At 49.3% G+C, this 27,699-nt stretch overlaps 1 protein-coding gene across 1 annotated transcript in view; it reads left to right on the top strand.

Moving 5' to 3' along the window:
* Positions 1-27,699, top strand: part of MREG (melanoregulin) — a 62,120-nt gene that overhangs the window by 3,789 nt on the left and 30,632 nt on the right. The window contains exon 2 of the mRNA XM_077884827.1: positions 17,342-17,501. Within this exon, the coding sequence (XP_077740953.1) occupies positions 17,342-17,501 (160 nt within the window). The remainder of the gene's footprint in view (positions 1-17,341; positions 17,502-27,699) is intronic.

Raw genomic sequence — 27,699 nt, forward strand, 5'->3', positions numbered from 1 at the left:
GAGGCTCAACCGACTGAGCCACCCAGGCGCCCCTTAAATCTGGTTTCTGGCCCCTGCCCGATTCCATGAACATTGCTGTCTTGAAAGTCACAAGGAAGAGAAATCTGATGTTCTTTTCTCAGTGTGCGAGCCATACCTCTGTGCTGACCATCCGTGCCTGCTTTCACGCTTCTTTCCCTGGCTTGTCTGATTCTGCATTCTCTGGTCTCTGCCTGTGATGGGTCCAGTCATGCAGATCCCCCCGCCACCCCGGGGGCTTTGCTGATCCCATATTTGTTAGCCAGGCATCCTGTCCTGTTTTGTACTTCTTAAGCTTCTACTCTGGTCTTCAGGCCCATTTCAGTTGCCACCTTTGTGTGGAAGCCTTAGAAAGTCTCCCCCAAGCAGTTGTGGCGTCTCCTATTCTCTCTTTCCCGCTCGGGGCACTTACCTCTGGTTATTACAGTTCTCAGCTGGGTGCTGCAATCCCAGCCAGATTGGAGGTTCTAACCTAGAATGGGGGGGCTCAACCCAGCTCACCGGACTGTTCCTCGCCGTGCCCAGCACAGTGCTCGACATAAATCAACTGAAAATCTACTTTTTGATTGGTAACGATTACAATAAGGGCTGTTCATTTGTTAATTTCTATGTACAAATTAAAAAAAATGTATTAAAACAAAATGCTATAGGGGCTCCTGGTGGTTCAGTCATTTAAGCATCTGCCTTCAGCTTAGGTCTTGATCCCAGAGTCCTGGGATTGAGCCCTGCGTCGGGCTCCCTGCTCAGTGAGGAGCCTGCTTTTCCCTCTCCCTCTCCCCCACCCCTCTACTTGTGCACTTTCCCTTTCCCTCTCTCTCTGTCAAATAAATAAATAAATAAATAAATAAATAAATAAATCCTTTAAAAATTAAAAAAATAAAACAAAATGCTAAAAAGACTAGTAGAGCCAACACACGTATACCCGTCCACCTTAAGAAAACAGTTATAGAATTGAAGCCTCTCCCCATGTGTCTCTCATGACTGCATCCACCTTCATTCTTAACTTTATAGAAATGGTGAATCCTGGGCGGGTGTCATTGCACCAATGAGGTTTCTTTGCATATCTTTTGTCATTAGTCATCCCTAGGACTGGATGAAATAGGAGTTATTTATCTCCATTTTATAAAGGAGGAACTCAAAGCTTAGAGAGTTTAAATGGATTCAAAGTCACATTTGGTAAGTTGGAGCGCCAGAATTTGAATCCATGTCTGTCAGGCTTCCAAGTTCATGCCTGGCACTGTAGAAAATTCAGAAAACTACCAAATATTTTCCAAAAGTAACTCGTAGTATTTATGCACAAGAAACGGGTGGATATCAGTAGCCTTAGCTCCCGTGTGTCTTGGCCCCTTATTCCTTCCCTTCTTCCATGTCCTTCATGGGTGTAGTTCTTTTACCTAGAAGTGGAAGCAACCTGGACCTATGACCCAAGCCCAGTGGGACGTAGGAGACCTGAGTCCTAGTTTCAGTTATTAACTAACTGTGGGATTTGGAGGAGGACCTCTCTTACTTTCCTCAAACTTTAGTGTTTTTTTTCTTCTACAAAATGGGGAAATCAACAATTTTTTTTTTTAAGATTTTACTTATTCATGAGAGACACAGAGAGAGAGGCAGAGACACAGGCAGAGGGAGAAGCAGACTCCCTGCGGGGAGCTCGATATGGGACTCGATCCCAGGACCCCGGGATCATGACCTGAGCCAAAGGTGGACGCTCAACCACTGAGCCATCCAGGTGCCCCTAAAAAGGATTCATTTATTTGTTTGAAAAGAGAGAGCGTGCACATGCCAACAAGGGGAAGGACAGAAGGAGAGGGAGAGAGAATCCTCAAGCAGACTTCTTGCTGAGGGCAAAGCCTGATTCAGGGCTTAATCTCACAACCCTGAGATCAAGAGTTGGACACTCAATGGACTGAGCCAGCCAGGCAGGCGGCCTGGGAAATCAGACTTAGAAGTGTGATCTTGCAGGGCTGTTTCAGGCTTGACACAAGTTGGCCTCTTCCTGTGGCCTTGTGTCAGCTGAACTCGTCTGCCTTGGACTCTAGGGGCAGGGAGACCGTCGGGGTCCAGGGAAGGAACCTGAAGGCCCAGGGCGTGTGAATCACAGCTGCTTGTCCAGCTCCTTAGCTGCCCAGGGCTGTTTCAGCAGCCCTGAGTAGGTGAGCAGTCATCTCTCATGCCAGGCAGCTTCAAAACAGGTCTGGAGAAAGGACCTGGGGCCTGACCTTAACTCCAGGCTTCAGGCCCAAGGACAGCCAGAAGTTTGGTTCAGTCTCAGTTTTCTTGCCTTCACTCCAACTTTAGGACAGAGTCCTAGAAGGCTCTTCTTTTCAATCATCTTGGAAGGTTTGAGGTTCTGCACACCATTCTTCTCTACCCTGCCTCTGTGCCTAAAATAAATGGTGATCAAACCACAACAAACCGGTGTGCGCTGAGGACACATGGATTGTTTTGGGATGTAATGGCTTTGGTCATTTGTAAAGTAGTGAATGACTTTTTGGCTCAAGATTTCATGCTACTAATTAAAAGAAACATATGGGGTGTGTATCATGGTGTCCTAGGGCTGGCACGATGCATTACCACGAATCTCGTAGCTTAAACCAACCGAAATGTGTTCTCACGGTGCTGGAAGCCAGGAGGACTCTAGGGACAATTGCTTCTTGCAGGTTCCAGCTTCTGGTGGCTGGTGGTGTCCTTGGCTTCTGGTCGGCCACTTCCGGTCTCTGCCTCTGTTTTCTTCCATGTGCTTCTCCTCCTCTGTCTCAAATACCCCTCTCTTTGCTCTTGTAAGGACACCAATCATTGCATTTCGGGTCCATCATAAATCCAGCTTGATCTCCTCTCAAGATCCTTAATCACATCAGCAAAGCCCCTGTTTCTGATGAAAGTCACATTCACAGGAACCCAGGGTTGGGATTTGGGCATGTCTTTTTTTTGGGGGGGGGACACTATTCAACCCACTATAGGGTACCTTTGGGAAAATGTCTGAGTTCAGAGCTTTGGGATTTTTTTCGATTTTATAGCATGGCTTCCTTCCATTGTGGTGAAGGCGTGCTCTTGCATATAAAACTTATAACCCTCCCCCGCCTCCCCCCAGCATGAGTTGTGGCCCTGGAAATGATATGATTCTGGAGGCACAGCTGCCATCAGCCTTTGAGCGGGGCGATGTCCAAGTGGTCGGGTGCCAGAGTCCACTGCCCTGTGACATCCCGGATGGACAGCCATCGAGGTCCGGAGGGCCTTGTGAAGGAAGTGCCATGCAAACGCCACACACTGAGGCCTAGTTCCCAGGGCCCCTCTGAAGCGTTTCTGGGAAGTACAGTCTTAGGCTTTAGTGTTTACCTACTTGGATCTCCGAGTTTTATCGGAACAGGTAAGCCCCGCGCCCGTCCTGTTACTGACAGGCCCAAGGACAAAGGGAGAGAATTACTCTGTGGCTCAGTTTTGGTCCGTGGCTGTCAAGCCACCTCGTGAACCGTGTCGTGAGCGTCCACACTGCTTAGCTCCCGGCTCTCCTCCATGCACCCCCTCCCTGAGCCTCTGGTCTTTTTTTTTTTTTTTTTTTTTAAGATTTTATTTTATTTATTCATAAGAGACACAGAGATGTAGAGACAAAGAGGGAGAAGCCTGCTCCTCGCAGGGAGCCCTCCGGTCCCTGCACAGAACTTAGGCCCCTGTGGATCTGCGGCCAGTGCCCCGGGAACAGCCGGCCGTGCCTCCTGCCGCGGTGCCTGGAGTTCCCGGAGGGGGAAATAAAACAAAATCGCACGTGGCCCTGGGGGGTCGTGATTCCGAGAAGGAATGGAACCGGGCCTTGAGGGGGGGCAGCAGGCTGGAATTTCCCGGGCCTCCGAGGGCGCAGTGAGTGCGCCTCTTGCTGCAGCGCCAGCCCAGGGTGTGGGGGGGCCGGGCCGAGAGCCTTCCCCGGGCAGCTTCCCCACCTCCGGGGGGTCCTGCTTGGGGCCCACCTCCAGGGGGTCCTGCTTGGGGCCCACCTCCGGGGGGTCCTGCTTGGGGCCCACCTCCTGGAGCTCCTGCTTGGGGCCCACCTCCTGGAGCTCCTGCTTGGGGCCCACCTCCTGGAGCTCCTGCTTGGGGCCCACCTTTTGGGGGTCCTGCTTGGGGCCCACCTCCTGGGGTCCTGCTTCGGGCCGAAGCGGGCTTGGTACCGTCTTTGGATCCACTTCTTGGCCATGACCCTGGAGGCACACGCGGTTCCTGCCACGCATGGCAGCTGCATTCTGTAGTCCCCGCAGGTGCAGCATGATAGGCTGCTGAACCATTTCTCCCAAATCCGGGAAAATCCAGGGTCAGGGTCCTGCCGGCCGATTGGTCAGCTGCTCACTACGGATCTTATGTTGTGTGTTTCTGCTTCAAAACACCTTGTTGTCTGGATGTCGTTGATTCATTCACGTTGAGCTCCCGGCCAACAGCACCATCACTGATGCCTGAACGAGGCTTATCTAACACACATGTTTTGGGAGTTTTGCACTATGCTTGGGGGCCGTCCTAAACAGCGGAATCACCAATAAAAAGCTCGAAAATGAAAAAAAAAAACAAGTGGCACTAAAGATACCACGACAAGGACGCTTGTCTACATCGTGAGAGCTGATGTGAGAAATCAGAGCATCGTCTTGTTGGACCCTAGCCGGGGACGTGCCCCTAGGGTGCTGCGAAGGCACCACCAGTATCGGTTTGGGGTGCCAGATAAACTTTAGTAAGTGGGTAAATGTGCAAATATGGGGGCGATGGGGTTCAAGTGTCGTGCCTGTCATCCCGACTCGATGGTTGAAGAAACTGAGGCCCTAGAGCTTCAGGAGCTGGCGCAGAGGCATACCTGGCTGAGCTGGGACTCAAACCCTTTTATGTTTCAGCGCCGTAGGAAGAGCAGGGGCTGCCTAGCACGCAGCGAGACGTGTGACTAGCTGCTTAGGTGGTACGTGCGAGAGATCGTGTTTGCAGTTGAGACTTGCCCCGAGTTGTGGTCGAGAGCTCCTGGGTCCATTTTTCGGTATTGGGGCTGCTGAAAGCAGGTGCCCGTGGGAAAGAAGGGTGGTGGGTTTAAGACACTCGAAAGGCAATCCCCACCAGCTCCGGAGGGACAATGATCCTTTACATGTGCGCTTTCCATCGCACAGCATGGACTCACATGACCTCGGAGCTGAATAAATCGTCTTCTGCCCTTGCAAGGGCTTAAAGAAACGTTGGCTGAAGTGTTTGTGCCAGTGAGATCTCTCAGACCGGGGCCCAGATGGCCGGATTCTTTTCCCAGAGTGTGGGCAGGGCTCCCTGAGCTAACACGGCTCAGCCACGACTCCCTGCAGAACCTGCAGGTGCAAGGCCTGGAGCCCCGGCCAGACGGTGATTCAGAGGAAGTGCCTGCCGAGGCATAGACCATCCCCACTGCAGGGAGGGGCTCCGGGCTTGCTCGAGGAATCCATTGCAAAGCCTGGATGCACTTCTTACCTTCTTGAAAGATGGGGGAGAGAGAGGCGTGGGTCAAGGGCCCAGTTCCCAGAAGGGGCCTCAGGTCTAATGAGTAGGAGGTAAACGCTTTCCCAAGGAGTCACCCAGTCGAGGTTCCCATAAGGATGGCTCATTTTTTGTTTTTAAAGATTTTATCCATTTATTCACAAGAGACACACACACAGAGAGAGAGAGAGGCGGAGACACAGGCAGAGGGAGAAGCAGGCACCCCGCAGGGAGCCTGATGTGGGACCCGATCCGGGGACCCTAGGATCACACCCTGAGCCCAAGGAGGATGCTCAACCGCTGAGCCACCCAGGTGTCCCGAGGATGGCTTGTTAAAGGTTCCCTTCGTAGGCGACCTCCAGCAAACCCCCTTTCCCTTTTGCGAGTTGCATGAGTCAGCCTCAGAGACTTTGGAAATTCCTGAGAAGATGGAAGTTTCGGTCTCTCACGCATCACGTGATCGAGGCTTTCTGGAAGCTTTCTGTTCTCTAGATATCTTGAAGTGATCTTATCACTACACCTTTGTTTAAAAAGTAAATTGTGCTTCAGTGCTGGGTAAACTATTTTGTGAGTGATCGAAGTCGTTTCTAGCCTGCTTGATGCGTATTTGTTTTGTGCCAGTTATATACTGTGCACTCTGTTCTTTTGGGGCTTTTTTTAAGGGAATAAATTTGGCAGGACAGTGTGTGTATCTGAAGTACCGCCCTACTGCCTGGAGGGTGGTAAGAGTTTACTGAATTCCCCTTACTTATTACTTTTTTTCTTAACTTGAAGAAATTCAGGCTTGTATATGTGATAGCAGAAGCTAAAAACATGTAAAAATATGTACAGTATAAACAACTATAGAGTGAGTATTCTTGTGACCACCCCCCGGGGCAAGAGATCGCTATGGGCAGCCCTGTATCCTGCACCCCTGATTGTATCTCCCCTTTCGTGGTAGTGGTTTCCTGGCTGTTCTTTATAGCTTTATCATCTTGGTGTGCACCTTGCAAATGTATTTTAGTTTTGCCTGCTTTTAAACTGTACCCGAATGACATCAAACTAGGCGAGATCCATCCAGGTGGCGGCGTGTAGCTTACCTCGTGATTCTCACTGCTCTGTGGGGTCTCTATGTTGTTCACCTGTTCTACTGTTTGTTTTTAAAGATTTTATTTATTTATTCATGAGAGACACAGAGAGAGAGAGAGGCAGAGACACAGGCAGAGGGAGAAGCAGGCTCCATGCAGGGAGCCCGACGTGGGACTCGATCCCGGGGCTCCAGGATCACACCCTGGACTGAAGGCGGCGCTAAACCTCTGAGCCACCCGGGCTGCCCCTGTTCTACTGTTGGTGGACTTGTGGGCGGCTTCCACGTGAGGGTTGTTACGGCAGGTTTAGATTTTAAAGTCAGCACCATCAGGTGACATCGTTCATCCTTCAGCCACACTGGCCTTCCCTTGGGGCCTCACATGCACCAAGCACCCTCCTGTCTCAGCGCCTTTGCACTTCCTGCCCTGCCTGCTTAGAATGTTCTTCCTCCACTTGACCTATATGGGTAACTCCCTCCCTTTCTTCAAGTCTCTGCTCGAAATCAATAGCCCCTTTTAAAACAGTGGCCTCACCCCCTGCGCCCAGTCTGTCTCTTATTCACCATCTATTCCTTCCGAGCCCTGAGCATCACTTGACATAAATGTATGTGCTTATTGCCTGGGCCCTCCCGTGAGACTATGAGCCCCACCTTCATAAACTTAAATAGCTAAGAAATGTTAAGAGCTTGTCTGTGAGTCTGCAGGCCGGGATTCCAGCCTCCTCTGTACCATTCAGAGCCCTGTGACCTTGGGAAGCAATATTTCATCTTTCAGAAAATATTTATTGAGCATCTGCTACGTGCCAGGAGCTGTTCTAAGCACCTGTGCTGTAGGCAGTGATCCTCTTCCTGTGGGGCTTTTATTCCAGTGGGTGGCGGGGGAGGGGGAGCGGGGAAGCAGCAAACATAACAGTAAACTGGCTGATAAATAAGTGTGTAGGAAATAGAAGGGACAGAGCATGGGCAGGGGAGCACACTTGCCATTGGTTAGGGCAGGCCTCATGGAGGAACTGATGTTTAAACAAAGGTGGAAGGAGGGGAGCGGGGCAGGCATGTGGCTATCAGGGGGGAAAACATTCTAGTGAGAAGGATCAGTCAGTGTGCCTGGGGGGGTGGTTCAGGGAACAGCAAAGAGGCCAGAGAGGCTGCTGGGGTGTCACCTGGGGCCTAATAGAACAGGGTATGACTGGCTTATATTCGAGGTCAAATGGGAGCCACTGCAGGGTTTTGAGGGGTGACACGGCCTGATTTACATAGTAAGGGGATCACTCTTTGGCTGTTGTGTCAGGGATGGAATTGGTGGGGGGCAACGGTAGCAGGAGGGAGGCGGAGAAAATGATGGGGGGCGGATTCCTGTGCAAGACGTGAGACCCACCCCCCCTGGCCCAGCAGCCTGCCAAGCCAAGAGACTCAAGGCCCGCGCAGTCGGAGGGGTGGCGTTTCGGTGATCTGAGTGGAGACTGCGGGTGGGGAGGCGGGTGGGAAGACCGGGTGCTTGGCTTGGAGCGTGGCGAGCTCGAGCTGTCTATCAGTCACCCACAGAGGGGGAAGGAGCCATAGGGTGGGAGCCTGGGGACACAGGTGTAGACTTGGGGATGTTCCTCCTGTAGGTGGTATTTGAAGCCACGGGAAGGGGTGCATGGGAGCAGAGGAGAGGCCAGGAATGGGTGGAGTCGTCCTGAACCCCCGTCCATGTCATAGGGTTCTGGTCAGGGCTGTCTTCAAGCCTGAAAGCACTAGGAACGCACTAGGAACGCACGTTCGGCCAGGGGAGCGGAAGGCAGCGGGGCAGGGGCAGGGGCAGGGGCAGGAAGGAGGCCCCTGGGTGGTGCTTTTCATGGACCTCGGTGGTGAAAGGCTGAGGAGGACTCTGGCATCTCTGGAACCGTGTTTAGACTGGGGGTGAAGTCACGGATGGGCCAGGTGTGAGAAAGAGCCAGAGTATCCAGCGGGAGGGAAGGAAGGATAAAGGGAGGGAGGGAAGGAAGGAGAGAGAGACATCAAGGAGGGATGGAGGGGGGAGGGCAGGGGAGGGAGAGGAGCTGGGGTCCACCTGCTGCATCACTGGGACGGTTCCTTAGCAAGAGGCAGGGAAAGGTCTGGAAGCCAGGGGGCTCCACAGGCAGACACCGGGAATCAGATGAGGTGTCCTTAGGTAGTCAGGGGGGGTGCCACCAAATAGCCTCCGAGATCTGTTTTTTGAGACGTTTGGTTGCTATTTATTGAAGATTGATTGATTTTTAAAGATTTTTATTTATTTATTCATGAGAGACACACAGAGAGGCAGAGACACAGGCAGAGGGAGAAGCAGGCTCCATGCAGGGAGCCCGATGTGGGACTCGATCCCGGGATCACGCCCTGGGCCGAAGGCAGATGCTCAACTGTTGAGCCACCCAGATGTCCCATTTATTGAAGATTTAAATAAAAAAATATTTATTGCTGTATCAGGGGTGGGGAGGGGCAGAGGGAGAGGCAGTGAGGATCTCACGCAGACTCCCTGCTCCGCTGGGGAGCCCAGCACGGGACTGGATCTCACGACTCCGAGATCACGACCTGAGCTGAAACCAAGAGTTTCGCACCCAACCGGCACCACCCAGGTGCCCCACTGGAGATTTTTATCTCCTCGCTGCCTTAGGGGTTTCAGTCTCACATCAGAGATCTCCAGCACGCAGCCTGCCTGTCTGTGCGCAGAGCTGTATGTAGAGTCACTGCAACTGCTGCTGTCACCAGCCACCTGTGCGCATGGTATTTTGTGGGGCCTTCCAAAATCCTGTTGGTAGGGAGGACTCGTGGAAAACTCTAGAAACTCCTGGTAAGCAGTCTGAGTGCCCCCGGGGCACTTTGCACCCCGCAAGCCCCAGGTAGGGAGTCCAGGTCTCCTGAATCACCTGTGAGCTGGAGGTGGGTTAAAAGCAAAGACTCCCTGGGGATTGCGTTCCTGTGCCCCCAGGTGGGACTAGGGGTGGAGTCATCCTACCTTTTGGGAGCAATAGCCCCTTCTGCTTCTAATGTAACTTCAGAGCCACCTCTCAAATGCCTGAGGTTCATAAAATATTTATCACCAGCAGATGGTGGCCGGAGGCAAAACAGCTGCTCTCACTTTCTTTAGGACCTTTTGGAAATCATTATATGGAGGAGGGAGAGAAAGTGAAGTTCCTGGTTCAACACCCCCTCCCTCGCTGCCTTATGTCCTCCCTGGGCTTCCTGGGCTCAGACCTCAGGGCCTTTGCACAGAATTCTCCTTACACAAGCCTCAGAGTCCTTCACAGAGGTTCCCAAGCTGCTTCTCCAGTTGTTTCCTTTAGACACTTCTTTCCTTCTGGACTCTCCACCTTCAGGGTTTACATCTTATTTTATTTTATTATTTTTTTATTTAAAGATTTTACTTATTTATTCATGAGAGCCACAGAGAGAGAGGCAGAGACACAGGCAGAGGGAGAAGCAGGGAGCCTGATGAGGACTCGATCCCAGGACCCCGGGATCATGACCTGAGCCAAAGGGAGGTGTCCCCAGGGTTTACCATTGCAAAATAAAGTGGGCTGATGCCTGGACTGGGGGGTGGTTTAGGATAAAAGGAGCAAGGACTAGCATGCTGGGGCACAGAATCCGGGACCCGGTGAGCCCGGTGGCCTATGACAGAGCCTTCTGAAGGAACCTGCACCCTCCTTGACCTTCATCGTGCCCGGTGGCTGGCTGAGAAGACGCGCGGCCCGCGGCCCAGACCCCGGAGGACGGCAGGAGCCACAGGCCAACAGCACGGAGGCCTTGCTCGCTCAGAGACAGAAGCTCTCGATTCTCTCTCCTGCTGTATGTGGTCCCCTGGGTGTCAGTGACTAGGCAACGTGAGGCTCGTGGGACGCCAGGGCAACACTGCGCCCCATTAGGGCCGCGCTACGTGTGGAGAGGGCTCTGGAGGCCCCCGCCGTCTGGAGACGGGAGCCCTCCCACACGGGCCCTGTTGGCCTTCCTGGAGAGCTGCATTTGGGTTTGCAGACCAAGCAGGAGAGGCTGTGTTTTGCATTGGCTGGAGTCCAGCATGTTCACGTGTGTGTGTGTGTGTGTGTGTGTGTGTGTGTGTGTTGGGGTGAGAGAGAGAGAGACAACGAGGTAAAGAGGGAGAGAGGATGGGTCTAGGGGGTACTAGCCAGGAAGGCACCTGTCCTAATCTCCTCTAAACATGCAAAGAAATTGTGGATTTCTAGCAAAAAGTGGCCAGATTTGGGGGGATCCCTGGGTGGCTCAGCGGTTGGGCGCCTGCCTTAGGCCCAGGGCGTGGTCCTGGAGCCCTGGGATCGAGTCCCGCATCGGGCTCCCTGCATGGAGCCTGCTTTTCTCTCTGCCTGTGTCTCTGCCTCTCTCTCTCTCTCTGTATTTCTCATGAATAAATAAATAAAATATTTTTAAAAAGTGGCCAGATTGTTCATGATCAGTTGTCGCTGATTGATTATGCAGGTGGATATTAGCTAATTTCCCAGCGTCCTGCTTTGAAAGGGCAGTTTTAAAAAAGTGGTGGCAGTGACTTATGTCTGAGGTTTCCTTTAACAGCTCATTTGTCACATTCAACACAATTGTTTGTTGTTGTTGTTGTTGTTTTTATTTTTAAAGATTTTACTTATTTATCCATGAAGGAGAGAGAGAGAGAGAGGCAGAGACACAGGCAGAGGGGGAAGCAGGCTCCCTGCGGGGAGCCCGACGCGGGACTTGATCCCGGGACCCTGGGATCCCTGAGCGGGAGGCAGCCGCTTCCCTGGCTGCGCCACCAGGCGCCCGTCAGTGGGGATTCTGACAGCGCCTCCTCCGTGCCCGGCCCTGCCAGGCGGTGCGGGGTCAGAAAGCACAGACCACCGTCGCTGCCCTCGGGGAACTCCACCGGCTTGTCGAGGAGTCGAGACTTAGAGCAAGGAAGCTGACCAGGGGCGAGGCAAAGAGCGGTTCCGGGAAAGTCCTAGGGTTTCGTGGCCCCGGAGGGACACGCACGGTGGCATCAGCCGCGGTTGCAGTTCCTGCGTCCCGCCGGGGTCTCGATGCCCGGAGATGCCACCTGGAGAATTGGCCGGTTTGTGCATCCTCGTTACCTGAGCCGCTCCCCTTGGGGGTGGATATTGGAGCCTGGGAGCCTGGTTGCTGGGAGCCACCCCCCGGGGACCTCATCCTGGGAGGACTGTCTGCAGAGGGGACGCGCTACTTCCCCTTGTGACCCCAGACGGTTGTGAGCCGGGGGGATGGGCCTGTGCGATGCAGTTTATCAAGGGCTGTGAAATGTGCTTGTGCACAGGAACGTGGGCAGCGCCCTTCACGTTAGAGACCCCTTCCCGGGGTCGGCCTCCGGGCCCCAGCTCCCGGCTTCTCACCTGCTCTCTGCACCCCCTGTCCCCGCCCCAGGCCGAGCTCGTCCCCGAGGACTTCCTGGGTCCCCAGGCCCAGCCAGCCGCTGATGCTGGGGTTTGCAGGCCATGCAAACGCCTTTCTCCCAGGTCGAGGCGTCCAGCCCCGGCCTTTTGCTCCCAAGCCCCCGTCCTGACCTCCCCGGAGGCTCACGGCCCACGCCGGCCTCCCCCGAGCTGTCCCACGGAGAGGCGTCCTTGTCTCACAGGACCCTGCTCACACCCCTGGGCTCCGACCACAGACTCCAGCACTGCCAGTGTCCCCTTGTCCCTCCCAGGACGCTGGAGGGCATCCCCTCGTGTCCATACCCCCCCTCCAGTGTCCCCAGCCACAGCCCCGCTCCTGCTCGCCCCAACCAGTACTTCAGATGCTCAGGATGACACAGGGATCTATTAGCAGAACTCCACCTGCGCCCCAAAGAAACCTTCCTGGAAACTCTTAGCCGATGAGATTTAAATCGAGTGGCCGATCTGGTGGTGGCAGGGTTGTGGGCTTCTGTCCCTGCCTGCCAGGGGAGCCCTGCCCCTCTCCGGCTGCACTCTGCGCCCCCCCCCAGCCACCCCTGGGCCCCCCAACAAAGGACCTCAAAGATCAGGTCACGCCTTGGGACAGACTCCCAGGCCACATCCTTGTTCCTTCCTCCCCCGGAGTTATTTCTAAAACCCAGAGCTGACGAGGCTCAAAATCCCCTTAACTTTTCAGCGTTCACAGAATAAAGCCCCAACTCCAGCGCTGTCACCCATCTGACCCCAAATGACCTTTTCTTCTTCCCATCCTTCTGTCTCCCTCTGTGGGCACAGTGTGCGGTGTCGCCATACAGGGAGGCTCGGAATCCCCCAGCCCTGTGGGCACCTCAGGCCTCTGTGCCCCGCTCCTGCTGTTCCCTCTGCTGGGCATGCCTTTCCCTCGGCTTCTCCTCCTGGCCACAGGCTGAGCATCCCGCAGGTCTGGGTTCCATGTAGCCTCCATGAAACCTTTCTTGAACTCCCTTCTCTCATCACACAGGTTGTCAGTCCTCCCCTGGTCCTTTTTTTTTTTTTTTAAAGATTTTATTTATTCATGAGAGACAGAGACAGAGACAGAGAGACAGAGAGAGAGAAGCAGAGACACAGGCAGGCTCCATGCAGGGAACCTGATGTGGGACTCGATCCTGGGACTCGAGAATCATGCTGTGGACCGAAGGCAGGCGCTAAACTGCTGAGCCAGCCAGGGATCCCCCCTCCTCTGGTCCTAAGACATTCTGTTTATACCTAAAAAAAAAATTTTTTTTTAAGATGTGTATGTCTCCTTTTTTTAAAAAGATTTTATTTGTTTATTCATGAGAGAAACAGAGAGAATGAGAGCTAGAGACAGAGGCAGAGGGAGAAGCAGGCTCCATGCAGGGAGCCCGACGTGGGACTCGATCCTGGGTCTCCAGGATCAGGCCCTGGGCTAAAAGCGGCGCTAAACCGCTGGGCCACCCGGGCTGCCCTAAAAAACTTTATTTTCACTTATCTCATTGCATTATAGTCACACTAGGGGCAAAGGCAGGGACAATGTCCTATTTGTTTTCAAGTCCCTGAAGCACCCATCCTGGTGCTCAGTATACAGCAGGCGTCCATTCCATGTTTGTTGAATCAACAGCTGAAGGATGAATGAATCAATTTGACATCGTTAAAGGCCTGTGTGGCCAGGGCACAGAGGCCTTATTTGCCTCTTCTTTTGTCAGCTCATCATCATTATTATTTTTATTTTTATTTAAAGCCAATTTAGTGGGATGCCTGGGTGGCTCAGCGGTTGAGCGTCTGCCTTTGGCCTGGTGTGTGACCCTGGGGTCCCGGGATCGAGTCCCACATTGGGCTCCCTGCTTCTCCCTTTGCTTGAGTCTCTGCCTCTCTGTGTGTCTCTCGTGAATAAATAAAATCTTAAAAAAAAAATAAAGCCAATTTAGTTATCGTGTAGTGTAGTATTAGTTTCAGGGGTAGAATTTAGTGCTTCATCAGTCTCATATAACACCCAGTGCGCATCACGTCACATGCCCTCCTTAATGCCCGTCCCCCAGTTACCCCATCCACCCACCCTCACCTCCCCTCCAGCGACCCTGTTTGTTTCCTGTGATTAAGAGTCTCTGATGGTTTGTCTCCCTCTCTGATTTCATCTTATTTTATTTTTCCTTCTCTTCCCCTATGATTCTCCGTTTTGTTTCTTAAATTCCACATATAAGTGAAATCACATGGTATTTGTATTTCTCTGACTTATTTCGCTCAGCATAATACCCTCTAGTTCCATCCACGTCATTGCAAACAGCAAGATTTCAACCTTTTTGGTGGCTGAGTAATATTCCATTGTATATAGATACCATATCTTCTTTATCCATTTATTCGGGCTCTTTCCATGGTTTGGATACTGTGGACACTGTTTCTGTAAACATTGGGGTTCAGGTGCCCCTTTGGATCACTACATTTGTATCTTTGGGATAAATACCCATTAGTGCAATTGCTGGGTCATAGGGTAGCTCTATTTTTAACTTTTTGAGGAACCTCCACACCGTTTTCCAGAGTGGCTGCACCAGCCTGCATTCCCACCAACAGTGCAAGAGGGTTCCCCTTTCTCCACAGTGTCCCCAACACCTGTCGTTTCTTGACTTGTTGATTTTAGCCGTTCTGACTGGAGTGAGGTGGGATCTCATTGTGGTTTTGATTTGTATTTCCCTGATGCTGAGTGATGTTGGGCAATTTTTCATGCGTCTTGGCCATCTGTATATCTTCTTTGGAGAAATGTCTCTTCACATCTTCTGCCCATTTCTTGATTAGCTTCTTTGTTGGCTCATCATTCTGAAGAAGAACTGCACTCTACGTTGCGGCCTTTGGCATGTCGGGCAGCCCACATGAGAGCAGGGTGGCTGAGAACAGTGTGGCCGGGCAGCGTCCAGTTCCCCATAGGTTGCTCTGTTCCCAATAGCTCTGATCTCTTTATTTTATTTTTATTTTTAAAAAGATTTTATTTATTTTTTCATGAGAGACACAGAGAGAGAGAGAGAGTGTGGCAGAGACACAGGCAGAGGGAGAAGCAGGCTCGATCCCAGGACCCTGAGATCATGCCCTGAGCCAAAGGCAGACCTCAACCACTGAGCCACCCAGGGGTCCCAGCTCTGATCTCTGTATCGAGCCCCGCACCCTGCACCTCATCCTGCAGCTGGAAGGGTTTCGGGGTCCGGTGTCTCGGCCCTCTGTCTGAGGCAGAGAGCTGGCCTCCTGCCAGCCTTGGTTCCAAGATCCCCTCCCCACTTTTGCTCCAGTTTGTTTACAAGCTCTCCTAAGTGTGAGTCTCTGGTAGCCTGACGCCCTCACCCTGCTGCTGAAGCCCATTTTAGTGACCGGCACTTTGCTTCCTAGTGCAAGATTTCCTTAGCACCAGCTTGTCTACATCCCGATATTAACCTTCAGCCCCTCTGCCAGTTTACATCTGTCCCTCCTTCCCAGGCCCTGCTTATCTGGGTGTCTTCCGGTGGTCCTCATTTGTCATTGCCTCGTGTCACATCTGCAGGTGTGCCGGCCACCCCGTGGCCTTAGGGGCTTCCAGCTCTGCTCCAGGGAATGGCAGCTGTCACCGTCCGGGTGAATGGGCCAGAAAGCCTCTGCTTTCTCCACATTCCCCAAAATAGTGCACTTCCATTCATACCGTCGTTCAGTTCCTCATACCTGTCACGTCTCACCTGAGTCATCTCACGAGTTCACGAATCTCCCAAATCCACTCTTGGCCCTCTAAAGCATTCTCCACACTTTAGCCAGAAAAAGCTTGAAAGATGTAATTCTGTTTGTGTTTCACCATCATGCAGCTTCGAGCCCTTTCACATCTTACCTTGTATTTAGGAATAAAGACCGCATTTCCAATCAGTGTGAGAAAACGTGGCCCTAGCTCCCTCTCCAGCATCTCGTCTGCTTTCTGGCCAATATTCCCATTTTTTCTAATTGGTACACCCTGCATCCTCCTCCCCCAACCCAGAGCCTTTGAATGTGTTGTTTCACTTGCCTGGAACTCTGTTCTTGTCCTTAGCGGAACGCCCAAGCACCCCTCCTTTACGCTGCCTGCCTGACACCTTCCCCCGCTGGCTCTCAAGGCTCCCTGAACTCCCCCCTTAGAACACTTGCCCCATTTTGTTATCATATAGTCACCTGATCATTCATTAGTATGTTTCCCTCCCAGGCTGTGGTGAGATCCGAGGACAGGGATCATGTGTGTTTTGTTCACAATTTTCCCGAGCCCTGTGATTAACATGGAGTCAGAGCTTCATACTTATAATTAGATGAAGGGAAGAGCCCCGGCATGACCCTGCCTGCACCGTCCCACAGAAGCCAAGCAGGGCCATGTAGGAGCACGTCCTGAGTATGAGGCTTTGCTGCTCCCCTCCTCCGTAAGCGCCCGCTCGGATACCAGCCCGAAAAGGGCAACTCATAAAACAGACGTACTGAAGTTCTTACTCAACATCCCACATTGTTTCCTGAATGTATTTGGTTATGCATATTCATTTCTTCATCTTCTTGCAAGGGTCTTGATAGACATTCCATGCGAGTGTGCTCTAAATGTACTGTGCTCCCTTGAACTCCGGAGCCCGAGAAAAGTTCACCTCTTCATGTTGATTGGCAATTTCTTTTAATCAAGCAGGAATTTTATCCCTCCGTTGGATTTCCTTTTTTTTTCTTTCCCCACTGCTCAGACGTGCAGTGCTAAATTTCATATTGAACGTAGTAAAATCACCCCTGCCCAGGCATCGGGTTACATCTCTTCTGTGCCCTTTCTAAAGTGATGTTTAAAATTGTTCTATGCTTAATTATTATGCATAATTAAAATTGTTCTTATGCTTAATTATTAGAGACAATTGAAGCCTTTAAAAAAAAAAGATTTTGCTTATTTATTCATGAGAGACACACATAGAGAGGCAGAGACACAGGCAGAGAGAGAAGCAGGCTCCCTGCAAGGAGCCCGATGTGGGACTCGATCCTGGATCCGGGGATCACGCCCTGAGCTGAAGGCAGATGCTCAGCCGCTGAGCCCCCCAGGCGTGCCCAGTTCAGGCCTTGTTATTAGAAATATATATATGGGGATCCCTGGGTGGCGCAGCGGTTTAGCGCCTGCCTTTGGCCCAGGGCGTGATCCTGGAGACCCGGGATCGAATCCCACGTCGGGCTCCCGGTGCATGGAGCCTGCTTCTCCCTCTGCCTGTGTCTCTGCCTCTCTCTCTCTCTCTCTCTCTCTCTGTGCCTATCATAAATAAAAAATTAAAAAAAAATTTTAAAAAAAGAAATATATATATGGTATACAGTATATAACACATTTTATTAATATTATAGATTACGTGCATATGAAGTATTATGTATATTGCAAATATTACAAAAGCACTTATACCCCTTTCCTTGAACACCATAGTGATGGCAATCCATATTCTTCGTTTGGAGCAACTCTGGCGAGAGATGATGAAAAGAATTTGTGGAGCATGCCCCACGATGCGTCCCACACAGAGGCAGACGACGACAGGATCCTGTACAATTTGATAGTCGTTCGAAATCAGCAGGCCAAAGACTCAGAGGTAAGCAAGCACCTGTCGAGATCTTGCTGCGTGCCGGTGATAACGGCCAGTCAGAAATAGCAGTGCCCGAGGAGGCCAGCTTGGAATAAAGAAGGAAAGGTGAGATGTTCGGATTGAGGACAGGTATTTTAGCAGCCTGTGGTGGCTAATTCTAGCTGGTCTTGGTCGACCTGCTGGCTATAAAGATAAGACTAACTTCCAGTTATGACCTCGCTGATGCAAGGCTTTCAGAAACAGCCGGCCAGTGCTGCTGAAGGTGGTGACAATAGTCGATCGTCCTCCATGGCTTAGTCGGTGCTTCTGTAATTTTTCCGGTTGCTTAGCAAGCCACAGCCAGAGAGATTCAGACTGAAGTAGAAGGGTATTTTGCATGATCACCAATCGTGAATTAGTAGGGCCTGAATTCATTGTATTTCCTTTCTCTGTTGATAGCTTCTTAACTGGCACATGTTGATTAGACAGCAGCGTATCATAATTTTTTGTGATGAGGCATAAAATCGATCTTTTTTTTCTGGTAGTAGCAATTTTTGAAACTATTAATTTTTCAGAACAGTTTTTAGGCTTGTAGAGAAATAGAGCAGAAAGTACAGCCACAACCTCCACAGTCGACGGTTTCCCTCATGATTAACATCTTGCATTGGAGAGGGGTGCATTTGGTATAGACCGTATGGATCCATTTAGCTAAAGTCCATAGTTTGCATCAGGTTCACTCTTTGTGGCATATATTGTAAGGGCTTTGACAAATGGATAATGACAGGTACTGAAAGGACTTTTTTTCTTTTCTTTTTTAATTTATTTTTTAAAAGATTCATTTATTTGTTCATGAGAGACACACAGAGAGAGGCAGAGACAGAGGCAGAGGGAGAAGCAGGCTCCCTGTGGGGAGCCCGATACAGGACTGGATCCCAGGACCCCGGGATCATGACCTGAGCCGAAGGCAGATGCTTAATGGACTCCGCCACCCAGGCACCCCTGGAAACACTCTTGATGAACTCTTATCCCCAAGTTACTGGTATGGGAATGATGGATTATTGAAAAGGAGAGAACTATAGTAAGTTAAAAGAAAACAACAGGATGGGTATCATTTTCTGAGGCCTGGGGAGGGGTGGATTGGAGAGTCTGCAGTGGCTGTTGATGAGCGTCCTCTCTTGGGTGTGGAGTGCTGATGAGGACATCTCTGCTAGACATCTGTCACAGGGGCACAGCATCCCACAAGTGGCTGTGTCCTGCACTGTCCCCGGGCACAGTTCCCTCCTCCGCTAACACCAAAAGCACATCATAAAGCTGCTCCAGCCAAGTCCTGCCACCCTGGCTGCCCTTCTCGAGCATATGGACAGGAGGAATGTGTCACCTTGCTTTCCCTTGGTGAGAAGGGCCAACCCTTACCCTACTAAACTGGGCTGGTCAGTCAAGGTTTCTTTCTGCAGGTGGGACTAGACCTCTTCTGAACCTACCATGTCCAAAAGCTCCTAATAGCAAGAGGGCCCATAATACATCACCCACCCGCCCTCTCTCCAGGACCCCAAGTAAATGTGAAAGGGTTGTTTGGAGCTGAGCCTGACAGCTCTCTCTGGAGGAGCTCCTGCCTCTCTGTCTTACTTTTCTTTACTGTTGAAAAGCCAGGGCAGGAGGCAACGCGAGCTACAAAGCACCGTGGATATTGCAGCTTCCCAAGTGGCCTGTTGTGTCATTTCTGTGCTGCTCTCAGGCCTGTGTGTACGGCTGTGCAGGAGGCTTATTTATTTATTTTAGAGAGAGCGACGGAGGGAGGGAGAGAAACTTCAAGCAGACTCCAGGCTGAGTGTGGAGCCTGACGTGGGGCTCGATCTCATGACCCTGAGATCATGACCTGAGCCCAAACCAAGAGATGGGCACTTAATGGACTGAGCCACCCACGTACCCTGTGGAACTTTTGATTTTTAATGGAAGCTGAAAATCCAAATTGACATATAAAATATCCAGATTTTTAGATGATGATGCACATTAAAAAATTGCATCAGCTAAACAAAACATGTTTATGGGCTGCAAATATCTAGGGAACATTTACAGCAAGGGTGCCTACTACGTAGCATTAGTGCTGTGCTGTCTGGTATGAGTGAAAAACAAACCCACCATCAATTAAGAAGGTGGAGTTGGGAAGCCGGTCAGGTTGTGTGTTAAGTTTGAAGGAGTTTCCTTGTTTATTACTGTAGCCTATTTTCTTTTTCACAAAGGATGAAACTGGTACAAATGTTAAGGAGGATTTCAGTTTTGAAAGACAAACAAACTTCCTACTGAGGTATAAGGAGCTCTAGGTATTCTTGTATGATACAATTTAGAAACTCAAGCAAGGCATTAAGGAAAGCCGAGCATTATGGTTTCCCTTGAGTAGCAGTAGCATGATGGGAATGTCCATGTTTGGAATTCCCTTAAAAATGAAAAATAATTTCTTTTCTTTTTTTTTAAGATTTTATTTATGTATTCATGAGAGACACACAGAGAGAAGCAGAGACACAGACAGAGGGAGAAGCAGGCTCCATGCGGGGAGCCTGATGTGGGACTCGATCCTGGGCCTCCAGGATCACACCCTGGGCCGAAGGCAGGTGCTCAACCGCTGAGCCACCCAGGCACCCCCGAAAAATAATTTCAAACAGCGTGTGTACTACCTCCATTCCCCTAGTAGAGGAAACGCTGCGAATAGTTATAGCTAAATTCGCTCTGTTTCCCCAAAATGAAAAAAAAAAATCAGATAAGCAATGTATGCAGAGCAAATAACAAAGCCAAACGTGAACTTAAAGTTACTTGCAGTCACAGAAGATGTAAAGTGTGACATTATTGAAATGGAAGAGAATGCACTTTCATTTGCAAAAGCTTCAAAAGCTAATTGAAAACAGACTTTCAGTAGAAGAAATAATGCATCTGCAGAGCTCCAAGCGGTGGAAAACTTACTGCTCTTGTCTTTGAATGATGCCGTCAAATACTTTATGTTTGAGAAATAGTGAACAACCTCAAAATCATGCCACTGAATGAGTATCGTTATGTTCATTCTCATTAAACTAATTGTACTTTACTTAATCCACTCTGTTCTAGGGAGCTTACAGGGGTTTATGAGATGTCAGTGCCTCTTATTTATTTGTATATGTAATATTAGTCACACTGAATGATCTTGCCTCCCAAGATATCAATAATAATGAAAACAGTGAGGACACCTGGGTGGCTCAGAGGTTGCGCATCTGCCTTCGGCTCAGGTCATGATCCCGGGGTCCTGGGATCGAGTCCCACGTCGGGCTCCCGGCATGGAGCCTGCTTCTCCCTCTGCCTGTGTCTCTGCCTCTCTTTCTGTGTCTCTCATGAATAAATACATAAAATCTTTCAAAAAAATAATGAAAACAGTGCCAGGCACGTTTCACCCACTATTCATGTTCACTACATCCTTTTCACAACAGCACGGTGAGGTAAGTACCATGATTATTTCTTTTGGAAGCAACTTGTCCGTGGTCACCCAGCTGAAAATGTGAGCCGAGAAAATGTGATGTCGTGCCAGGGACATCATATATAACGAGTACCATGACTGAAATCCTGAGAGAGGAATAGGTTCCAAGATGGGTGAGCCAAGGCTATCCAAAGCCTGTTTCTGTGACTTGTAGATACCAGGGATGAGAGCTGTGTTTGAGGTTGAGGATTATGATGTTTTGGGAAGTGTTGTTGGTTGTAACCATAGCACACCTCTCTCAGGTGATGCTTTTCCGTGGTGACCACAGCCGGTTAAAGCTCCTATCCCAGGCTTCAGGCTTCTGTTTTGCTATTCTTTTATTATTATTATTATTATTATTATTATTATTATTATTATTAATTTACAAGACATTTTATCTTGTGCCCTTCCACCCCTTCTCCACTTAGTGGTCTCTGACTTAGGTTATTTGATGTCCTTTCTGATGGTTCAGTAACAGTCAACATTATTATTCTGCTAAAATAAAAAAAGGACTTTTACTTGTCTGTCTAGGAAGATAAATGCTAAAAGTCAAATTGTTCTTCTAAACACTTTTAAGCACCATTTTGGCTCAAAATTGGTAGTGTTTATTTGGTGTAATCAGTGATAGACATTCTATGCCTGTTTTTAAAGTTATGCCTGTTTTTAAAGTTATTAAGTCATTATATGCTCAGAAATGTATGCAGTTCTCATGCCCCAGTGCCTGCCTCCCTGTCACCGAGCAAGGCGGTGTTTAGACACCAGCAGGACGTGTGAGCGTCAGATGCTTGTGTGGCTGGAGTGTTCCATAAAAACCACACTCTGCTGAGTCATGCGGAGCAGCTAAATGGTGTTATTCTTTAAAACCATAGAGGCAAAAACAGAAAATGTTCCTGGGTGATAATTTGCTTGCTCTTCCCGTGTGTCAGGATTCTGCTGGAAGAGTGTTGCCAGGCATTGTAGGTGAACAGTTCCTATAAAATGTTTAAAATAGCAACAGCCCTTCCCAGGGGTTGTCAGCGGTGTCTGGATTATACCCTTAGCCTGTCATATCCCTGCTACTGGAAAGAAAGAGAAAACAAGAGTCGAGGGGAGGACCTGGTGGGAGTATGTGAGGAAGTGAGAGGGAGGGTTTGTACCAGCTATGTCACCAGGAAGCTCGCAGAGACCAGGATAGGCCAGTTGGGCTCTGCGTGACGGTCTGGACGGGGCCCCACGCGTGGGGTAAGACGTGCTCTGGCAGGGCCACCTGACTTCTCTGCAAGTGGGCGAACGTTGGCTACGGGTGGAGATAGGATTGCAAGCTCTATGCCAAGCCTGGACAGCAAAATAGTAGAAAATGCAAGCAATTCTCTGGATAACTCTGGGTTTTTTGCTTTGGGAGCCCAGATGGTCTGGGTGGTTGAAGCGGCCATTCTATTTGCTAGTGGGTATTTGGGTTCATGGGGGAGAGAATAAAAATATTCCTTAGGATCTGAGAATCCAAGTGGTCTCACCCTCAGTTTTCTAGGTAGTAACATCGAGTGCTACACTGTGTGCTGAGCAGCACACCGCACTCTGTCCAGGCAAAGACCGAATCCTCACAGCAGGCCTCGAAGGAGGCATTTGGACCCTCAAGATGAGAGATTTTGAGTCATCGGTACAAGGTGCTGGAGGGAACGAGTGGGAAGTTGGGATCCCAGCTCAGTCTGCATGACCCAGAAGCCAGTAGGGAAAGAAACACTGCTCCCTTCTCTCTAGTGAGGCTAGAAAAAGCCTCAGTGGAATCTTTTTGGTCAAAGATAAATTTACCGGATGGACGCTGACTTCCTGCCTCAAGCAGATGCTCCTGTCTGTGTGTTTGGCATCACGTGCCCTGTACCAGCTGAAGCACAGAGTGACTTTGGTGTTTGTTTAATATCAGTGTCTGTGTTGGCCACTGCATGTAACATCCTCCAGGTGCTGTTGCTTTGGGGCTTTTTAACACCGCAGGCATCATCCCCAGCTCGAAAACCCAATGGACCACGCCAGAAGACATTCTGTTTGTGATGTTTCTTCCTATTTTTGCCCACCTATCCTTTTTTTTTCTTTTTCTTTTTTTTTTTAAGTACACATATAAGCATTTCTGGAGATAAGCATTAAGGTAATGTTTCTTACTAGGCAGGTAGCACATCAAAGCTCTGTGTTAGGCAGCAGAGTTGAAATGAAAAATACTAGAAAACTTGATGTAGACCGGGGAAAGCATTAGACCCTCGGTAGGGTGTGAGGTCGTAGAAAGCATGGGCTTTGGAATTAGGTTTAGGGATAAGACAGATACTCTTCCCATGCTTTAGCTGGATGACAGGGTTCCCGGAACAGTTACCATGCGGTTTGGGACACAGTCATAGGGCTTCACTAAAAGGAAAAGGAGGCACTAATATCAAGTATGCCAGGCCAACGATATAAATTGGGGTCACCCCCAAGCTGGGGCGTATGATCACCTTTCTTTTTTTCTGATTTCTCTCTATCTTTTTTTTAAAGATTTTATTTATTTATTTGAGAAGAGAGTGAGAGCCAGAGAGATCACAGAGGGAGAAGCAGAGCAAGAAGCAGAACGAGAAGCAGACTCCCCACTGAGCAGGGAGCCCAATGCAGGACTCAATCCCAGAACCCTGAGATCATGACCTGAGTTGAAGGCAGACGCTCAACTGACTGAGCCACCCAGGAGTCCTGATCACCTTTGTTTTTTTAATTGTAAAATTGTGACATAGCATAAAATGTATCATTCTAAGCATTTAAAGAATGATTTATTTAGTTATTTTAGAGGAGGGGGAGAGGAGCAGAGGAGAGAGAGAGAGAGAACCTTAAGCATACTCTCCACTGAGCATGGAGCCCCGTGCAGGGCTCGGTCCCACCTGCCTGAGATCACAACCTGAGCTGAAACCAAGAGTCAGACACTCCATTGACTGTGCCACCCAGGTGCCCCCATTCTAACCATGTTTAAGTGTCAGTTCAGTGATAGAAGTGCATTCACGTTGATGAGCAACCATCACCACCACGCATCTTTCAGGGCTTTTTATCTTCCCAAGCTAGGGCGCCTGCGTGGCTCAGTGGTTGAGCATCTGCCTTTGGCTCAGGACATGATCCCAGGTTCTGGGATCGAGTCCCACATTGGGCTCCCTGCAGGGAGCCTGCTTCTCCCTCTGCCTGTGTCTCTGCCTCTCTCTGTGTCTCTCATGAATAAATAAAATCTTTAAAAAAAATTATCTTCCTAAACTAAACTCCATACCCATTAAATAATATTACCCCTTACATCTCCCTCCCAGACCTGGTAACTACCACTCTACTTCCTGTCTCTATGAAGTTGACTGCATTAGCCCCTCATATCAGTGGAATCCTATAAGATTTGACTTTTTTTTTTTTTTTTTTAAGATTTGACTTTTTTTGTGACTGGCTCACTTCACTTAGCATAATGTCCTCAGGGTCTGTCCATATGGTAGCTTATGTCAGGATTTCTTTCCTTTTAAAAGCAGAATCATATTCCATTGTATGTATAGACCACATTTTGTTTACCCATTTGTTTACTGATGGGCACTTGGGTTGCTTCCACCTTTGGGCTATCGTGAGTAATATTGCTATGAACACGGGTGTACAAATATTTATGTGAGTTCTTGCTTTTAATCCTTTTGGGGATATGCCCAGAAGGATCATATGGCAGTTTGCTGTTTAATATTTTATTTTCTTTTTTTAAGATTTTATTTATTTATTCATGAGAGACACACAGAAAGAGGCAGAGACACAGGCAGAGGGAGAAGCAGGCTCCCTGTGGGGAGCCTGATGTGGGACTCGATCCCAGGACTCTAGGATCACGACCTGAGCCAAAGGCAGACACTCAACCAATCACTGAGCCACGCGGGCATCCCTTTTTAATATTTTCCCAGTGCCTGCACCATTATTCCATCAGCAATGCACAAGGGTTCCAGTTTCTCCATATCCTCGCTAACACTTGTTATTTTGATCACCTTTCTTAACCTCTGGATTAATCAGTAAGACAGCTGATGGTTCCAGATCGGTCAGGGTCAACATCTACATAGAGCGGATTCAGTCGTGGCCAGTCCCTGCCATGGAATGTCAGCACTGGGGAGGTGAACCCAGAGAGGTTGATGCCTGGCAGGGCTGCTTGGCTGCGGAAGGGAAGTAGAGAGGTCAGAAAACTAGGGCCGAGCCTGACTTTTCATACCTGAATTCTGCTGTTTTTCTGGGCATCCTTGTACTAGAATGTAATGTCCAGGCCTCTTTCTTGTGCTGCTCTTTAGACTCTGCCCCCCATAGCCTCCTTTCTCTAGGGCCCAGAAGGAGACATGCAAGTCAGTAGATAATGGACCTTGGAGCACCGATGGGTCAGTGTAACAGAGGATAGACAGGAACTTGGGGACCTCCAGGAAAATGCAAGAGGGGGAAGGGCAGGAAGCAGGCCCACTTTCTCCGCATCTGGAACTTCACTGTCCCAGTGACTGATGGCTGTGCCCCTGTGTTTCCTGCATTCCTGTGCCCATGAGGGTGGAAATTTTCCAGAAGAGGCCACATATTTATTGGCAGGTATGTGCAGAATACTTCACTGACAGCAATGGTATCTTTCCATCAGATTTTTTTTTTTTTTTTTTTTTTTTACAACTTGCCACCAGTTGAGTCTGAGCAGAAACTGAAACCATGAAGCTGCCATCAAAGTTGTAATTTTTAAAAATTACCGTTGACTACTTATCAATTTGAAATACCAGAGATTAATACCAAGTTAAGTCTCTGGTAACCCACCTCAGCGTTGGCTTTGGTTTACATCAGAATAAATGAGATCATCAGAAACATATGGTCAGAGTGCTTCCTACGTGCCTTACCTGGCTCTCACTGCAGCCTTTTGATGTAGACAAACTCTGTTAAAAATGAGAGAGAGAGACCCAAAGAAGTTCAGTGATTTTTCGTGATAGTGTCCAAGCAGAAATGGGTTTCCTATTCAGCGTTCTATACCCTGGACTACAGAGTAGAGAAGGAAGGCCATCAGGTTTCAAGGATTTAGAGCAGACAGCTGAATGATTTTCTTTGTATTTTAATTTATTAATTAATTTATTTTTAAGATTTTATTTATTTACTCACAAGAGACAGAGAGAGAGAAGCAGAGATATGGGCAGAGGGAGAAGCAGGCTCCATACAGGGAGCCTCATGTGGAACTTGATCCTGGATCCTGGGATCATGCCCTGAGCTAAAGGCAGATGCCCAACTGCTACCACCCAGGTGTCCCTATTATTACTATTTTTTATTTAATTCATTTATTCATGATAGAGAGAGGCAGAGACATAGGCAGAGGAAGAAGCAGGCTCCCCGTGGGGAGCCTGATGCAGGACTCGATCCCAGGACCCCGGGATCACACCCTAAGCCAAAGGCAGTTGCTCAACCGCTGAGCCACCCAGGCATCCCGTTTTTTAAAGATTTATTTATTTATTTGACACACATAGAGAGAGAACTCGGGCTAGCATGTGCATGCACAGCCACACAGGAGCAGGCCAAGAGGCAGAGGAAGAGGGAGAAGGAGAGAAAGCAGGAGCAGACTCCCCCCCTGACCGTGGAGCCCTATGCCGACCAGTCCCAGACCCAGAGATCATGACCTGAGCCCAAACCGAGAGTCAGATTCTCAACCCACTGAGCCACCCAGGCATCCCTGTCCTTTATTTAAATGTAAACAGGAATAAAGAGGTGTTCAAATAAGTTGATAGCCATAGAACTTTGTAGAAAAATCCACAGTGCCCTGTAGAACATACACTGTCCAACTTATTTCCCTCCTAAGGCAATGCCAGTGGGTGATTGTGTTTTCAAAGGTGTCTAGGCTATTCTCATAGACAAGATTTGTTTCCGCAAAAGCTCAGACTCTGCCTGAAGTGTCAATTTATTGGTTAATTTTGTTTAAAATAATGATGTATCTAATGTTGAATCGAGCAGGTTTGATTTGGAATTACAGTGTTGTCAGTTCTTCATATACCTGAGAGGATATGAGGATCTATATCTATATCTATATCTTAATATATAGAGAGAGCATGATGCGTGTGTGCATGAGCAGGGGGTTTGGAGGGGCAGAGGGAGGGAGAGAATCTCAAGCAGACTCCCAGCTGAGTGAGGAGCCTGACTCGGGGCTCGATCTCATGACCCTGAGATCGTGACCTGAGCTGAAATCAAGAGTCAGACGTTTAACTGCCTGAACCGCTGAGACACCCCAGACTAATATTTTTTAGTCTTGATATTAACTCAGTGTCAACAGTGTAAGAGGGTTCTTTTCTGTTCTTCCTAGATCCCCCACCTCTCAACTCAGTAGGAGAACTAACTGGTTGGAACTTCTATTAAGTTAGTTCCTACTTTCATCATAAAAAGGACTCACTTCTAGCTTCACGGCTATTTTTAGGCCAGCGTGATGGGTGTGTATGTGAGGGAGGCTGGGTGGTTGTTGATGCAAAGCTCACAGGCTTGCGATACCATGGGCGGTGTCACTTCTGCCCGAGATCTGGTGGTCAGTCTTTGCACTGGAATTTTTCAGGGCATCTAGAACCATATGAACACAGAGAGTAGTATTAGCCAGAGTTCTTTGGAGAAAGAAGCCACAGAAACTGTCTATCTAATCTATCTACCTATATCTATCCATCTACCCCATCTATCTATCTAATTTATCTACCCCTCTATCCCCATCTATCTTTTTTTTTAAGATTTTATTTATTTACTCATGAGAGACCCAGAGAGAGAGAGAGAGAGAGA

This window comes from Canis aureus, chromosome 36 (assembly GCF_053574225.1).
Source record: "Canis aureus isolate CA01 chromosome 36, VMU_Caureus_v.1.0, whole genome shotgun sequence".
NCBI classification, from domain to species: domain Eukaryota; kingdom Metazoa; phylum Chordata; class Mammalia; order Carnivora; family Canidae; genus Canis; species Canis aureus.